This window comes from Tupaia chinensis, unplaced genomic scaffold (assembly GCF_000334495.1).
Source record: "Tupaia chinensis unplaced genomic scaffold, TupChi_1.0 Scaffold000115_1, whole genome shotgun sequence".
NCBI classification, from domain to species: Eukaryota; Metazoa; Chordata; class Mammalia; order Scandentia; family Tupaiidae; genus Tupaia; species Tupaia belangeri.
Genome location: NW_006159579.1, coordinates 4,723,230 through 4,728,572, shown reverse-complemented (window position 1 = coordinate 4,728,572; position 5,343 = coordinate 4,723,230). Strand labels below are relative to the sequence as shown.

Below are 5,343 nucleotides of genomic sequence, written 5' to 3'. Positions count from 1 at the left end.
GTGGAAGAACTGAGGGGAGGAGGAAGGTACGGGTGGACCTCAAAGGCACACCTTTCTGAATGTGCCATGATGGGTTGAAAAGAAGGGGGTCTGAAATTGACAAGCCTCCCATTCCAGTGGCTGAGAGTCTGTGCCCAAGAAAATACACTTATTCGGCCAAATCCTTTCCACCTGCTGGAGGAGAACCAGGCACCTTTTGGACCTAGCTGTGGCAGCTACCGGGACGGCTAACCAACATGGCCACGGTGCCCTGCCCTAAGCAAACAGGTGAGGCCTGGCTCCATCTGCACAGAGACAAAGGTGACCGATCAGCACAAGGTCTGCGGTTCACAACTAATGGGAGAAGGCATGCTTGTCAGTGTTAGGCAACACCTCCAAAACACAGCACGAGCCCACAAGGCAGGTGACTAACGGTCATTAAGTCAAGAAAAAAACCAACCAAACAAACAAACAAAAAAAAACACAGCTTTGGAGCTGACCGACTTCTGCACAAACCTCCTAATACGGTCTTTGCTCAGAGGGTGTCTTGGTCCCCTTGACTCTAAACTGTCACAGAAGCAGACGGAAGAGGAAGTGGTGATCTGCACAGCTGCAGCCTGGGGACAGTCACGACTGTCCAGATCTCTGCGGTCAGAGGGCACTGTAGCCACCTCAGCCCCTGAGCCTGGGACAGAGAGAGGGAACAGGATGCTGGGTCCCAGAAGGTCTGTCCCCAAGGCCTTGCCCCGCCCTCCTGGCGTCACAGCCTCCTCTTCTACCGCTTCTTCTTAGTCTCCTTCTTGGGCCTCTTGTTCGCAGAAGGAAGAGTAGCTTTGGGCTTCCTCGTTACCTCCGCACTTCTGGGCTCAGATGGCTCTGCGTCCTGTGGTAATAAAAAGGAGAGTCCTGCTGAGATGAATTTAGGCTAACACTAGAAAACTGCGGTCACATCTGAGGGGCTCTGCAAACTGAAGCAAGCCGCAGAAGCCCAAGGGATGGAAAACATCAGCCCTGGGATCCAGGACCTGCATGGCACTCAGTCACAGGCAAACAAGGGAGGCCATGTGGGGAGACAGCACCCCTGAGTCTCAGCCTGGGTGGAATCTGAGCTCCTTCACTTTCCAGCTGAGTGACTTGGGGAGACTCACTTCCCCTTTCTGTGTCTTGGTTTACTCACCTGTGGAATGCACACCCTGGGGGCCTGATGTGAGGAGGCAAAAAGCGTGGAAGGCACCCAGGAAATGGCAGTTGCACCCCGTGGCTGGCCAGCCATCCTGTGTCAGGACTAGGCAGGATTCGGGGGAGGAGCTGATGAGGGGGCCACTAAGGGGCTAGCTCTCCCTCCAGCTCCGGGTCTCCTCTTCATATTCAATTCACGGAAGGCGGGAGGGGTGGAGAGCACCAGCCAGCAGGTGGGCAGTCATGACCCTGTGTCCAGAGACCTTGGCAAAGGTGACCCGAGGGAGAGCAGAGACAGCCTCAGGGTGGAACTCCAGACTCCCAGAAACTAGAGCAACTCTGTTTTTTAAAAATCTATTTCATATGCTACAATGTGTTCTTGTAAGATTTGGCTAAAACCAAGTTTTGCTGCTTAAAAAAAAAGATTCAAATCCACAGATCCAGATTGCTGGACACCAGGCTGCCCACGGTTCCTGCCTAATGGCTGGAACCCATGGCTCATCTACCCCCCACCCCTCGCCTTTGGATCTCAGGAAGAAGCTAGTAATAAAAAAATCAATCCAAGAAAAAAAAATCCACAGATCCAGCCCTGGATTTTACTTTGCTGATAAAAAAGGTGGACTTCAACAATGGGACACGGCTTGCTCCGGGCCACTCAGGCTCGTGTCTGAGAAGAGTCTGGAACGGGCTCTGTCTGTTCCTGTTTAGTGCTCCTCTCCCCCTCTGGGTGGAACCTCGCAGTGTGCTGTGGCCAGACAAGACGTTAGAGAGCAACTGTCCTAGAGAACACGACCCACAGCCCACGGCCTTCATCCAGCCCACAGGCACACTTCACGGGGCCTACAGTGTTTATTGTTAAAAAGTTAAGCCAGTTGGGAAATTTCCCACTAGATCTGGATTCCCAGCTTAGGCGGCCCACGGTTCCTGCCTAATGGCTGGAACCCATGGCTCATCTACCCCCCACCCCTCGCCTTTGGATCTCAGGAAGAAGCTAGTAATAAAAAAATCAATCCAAGAAAAAAAATCCACAGATCCAGCCCTGGATTTTACTTTGCTGATAAAAAAGGTGGACTTCAACAATGGGACACGGCTTGCTCTGGGCCACTCAGGCTCGTGTCTGAGAAGAGTCTGGAACGGGCTCTGTCTGTTCCTGTTTAGTGCTCCTCTCCCCCTCTGGGTGGAACCTCGCAGTGTGCTGTGGCCAGACAAGACGTTAGAGAGCAACTGTCCTAGAGAACACGACCCACAGCCCACGGCCTTCATCCAGCCCACAGGCACACTTCACGGGGCCTACAGTGTTTATTGTTAAAAAGTTAAGCCAGTTGGGAAATTTCCCACTAGATCTGGATTCCCAGCTTATCTTGAAAACATCAAACATTCAGATGACACTGGCCCTGAATCCCTGTGAGGCAGGAACAGCCTGAGCAGCAGCTGCCCACCACCCACGACCCCTATGGCACTGGGCTAGGGAACTGCTTCTCAGTACCTGTGCTCTTTATTAATATGCATGAAACAGTAAAAACAGACCAAAACTACTGGGAGGGAACGCGCTCCTTCTGGAAGAGAAAAGGACTCTTCCGCATTTAATTTTGTCGACCCCTAGCTTCTAGCTTGCTCTCTCTCTGACCTCCTCTGCTCACCCTGTCAGCCCCTGTCAAGCCTCTGTCCTACAGAAGAGGAGAGACCAGAGCTGGGCAGGGGCAGTCCCTGCCCAAGGTCCACTCCAGAGGCCTGTCAACTCCCTCTTATCAGTCATCATTGTGTCCAGCCAGCCAGGCAAGACCCCAGGCGTAAAGGCCCAGAGTCTAGGCACCTGTGGAGTGATGTTCCCAAGACACAAGGCTTCCCCCTTCCCAGGCCAAGTCTCTGCAGCTTTTGACTCCCCCAGCGTGCTGAGCCTCCTCCCACCAAAAGTCAAAATGATGGCGAAGGTCCCCCTGTGCTGATACTGTTTATGTAACTTGGCCAGAAATAAAGGTTAGCCCATTAGAAAAACAAACATACAAAACCAGACCTCAGAGGAACCTGTCTGTCAGCTGCACACACTGACAGCTGCAGAATCCACGGGCAAACCCGACAGGGCACGATGCACTGGAGGCCTCAGGAACTGGGAACCATCCTACCACAGTACCTGTGCAGTTAGTGGATGAGCACAGGAAACTTGCTGAGCTCCACAACTGAGCTCCCCTGGTTTCAGTGGGGCTCGGATGGTGACACCACACTCAGCTGCCGCCCGCCCGAGTGCTTCCTTACTCCACAGGACTTCAAGCTCTCTGACACCTCCCAGACCCCTCCCCAACCCAAATGTCTCTGACAACAGGACTGCAACTGACATCTCCCAGGCATTTCCAGCTCAACTGTCCCAGCCCAAGCAGGCCTGACTTCCTCCTGTTAGCAGAGCAATGAGTCTCAGTGATCCCACCCTTCCCTGCTCCCTGCTGCCCCACGGGTCACCAAGGCCGGCTGATCTGGCCTCCTTGGCCTATGGACTCTGCTGCTCCCTCTAGCACCAAAGTCCCTACCCCAGGTCCACCCACTGCTAACTGACTTCCCTGCCATCTCTACCCCATTCCTCGTGCACTGTCAAAGGAACCTTCCTCAAATGCAGATCAGATCACTGCACTTCCACCTTAAATCTTCCAGCACCCACAGCCTCATGTTCATACCTGGGACGGCATTGAAGGAGTCCACCGCTCCAGCCTCATCTGAGCTCTTCATCCCTCACACTGGATCAGGCCCCTGGGCAGCCACTGACCACCTCTGTCAAGAGGAGGACCGTCTTTCCTCACACACTCCTAAGAACACACTCCTATTCACTTTCTAGACTCCCTTCTCAGCTTCTCCACCTCTTGTAAGGAAGTCTCCTCCTCCATCCTACCCCTAGCTACCCAAGAGCCTTATAATGCCATTATTTTACCATAGTGACATTTTTGTGTGTCTGTCTTCCCTATTAGCCTGTGAGCAATTGGGGACAGGTTTAATTGTTGTTGAATGAATAAATGAATGAAAAAACAGGCAAGGCTTCTCAAAACCATGGGAACTTCACTCTTGTTTATCATCAGGAAAATATAACACATAAGATTGGCCTCACTTTTCCTACAGGCACAGAAGATACAAGCAAATTTAAAGCCCAAGGTATATCCTACAGTATGACTAAATATAGCCACTAATAACAATAGCTGCTAATATGTATTATTTACAATATGCCAGGCCCTTTGGTACTTGGTCTGGACATATCGTATTTTAGCCTCACAAAATGTCATAATGAGCCCCATTTTAGAAATGAAGAAACATACTCAGAGAGGTTAGGTGACCTGCCTAAGGTCTCAGCTGGTAACTAGCAGAGCCCAGGATTTGAACCTAACCTCGTAATGGCGACACTGTAGGGGGACAAAGGGCTATGGCTATCCTGAATGTAAGTTGACTGTGAAATCTACTTTCTCTGGTTAGCAGCCCCCACAATCACAAGGTGACTCTGGATGACGAGAACAGCTTGTTCTAGATGCTCTGCAATGGGTCACTCAGAACCCCCATCTGTGACTAAGTAGTCAGAAAAGTGGGTTAGTGCTCCAGTCATGCTTTATTTTTTATAGCTGAAAGCAGCGCTCCGTGGGTGTGTGTACATATTACAGTCATCGAGTCATCTGGATGTATTATCTGTCTCCTCCTCACCCTAGACCTCCTCCTCTCTTCCCCATCTCGGATTTTGGCATCATTATCCACCAAGTTACCCAAGCTAAAAACCTCTAAGTCGTTTCTGAGTTCTCCCCATTCCCTCGTGCCACCATGTCCAATCTGTCCCCAGTCCTGTCCATTTTACTTTCCAGGGGGCTCTAAACTCTGTCAGTCCCCTCTGGACATACTCCAGTACCCCAATTCGGACCCATGGTCTCCTGCTGCCCCTCCAGCACCTTCCACACTGCTTTCAGAGTTTATTTTTCTAAAACAGTGACAACAACAGTCATGACCATGGTGATTTTCTGCTTTGAAAATGCTACAGACTCCCCCTTTGTCTAAGTTCCAAGGGAGTGAGTGTGGCCTCCTAGGCCCTTCCACTCCGGCCTTGGCCCTGTGTCCAGGCCCGCCTCCTCACACACCCACACTCTGTCACTCTGGGCTACTGGCCAGCCAGACTCTCCCGGATGCTCGTTCCCTTCCATCTGCTGTAGAGGCACTCCGCCTTCA

At 51.7% G+C, this 5,343-nt stretch overlaps 1 protein-coding gene across 1 annotated transcript in view; it reads right to left on the bottom strand.

Moving 5' to 3' along the window:
- Positions 1-667: 667 nt before the first annotated feature.
- MANBAL (mannosidase beta like) overlaps positions 668-5,343 on the bottom strand; it is a 17,164-nt gene continuing 12,488 nt past the window's right edge. The window contains exon 2 of the mRNA XM_006144113.3: positions 668-862. Coding sequence (XP_006144175.1) covers positions 755-862 — 108 coding nt within the window. The 3' untranslated portion in view covers positions 668-754. The remainder of the gene's footprint in view (positions 863-5,343) is intronic.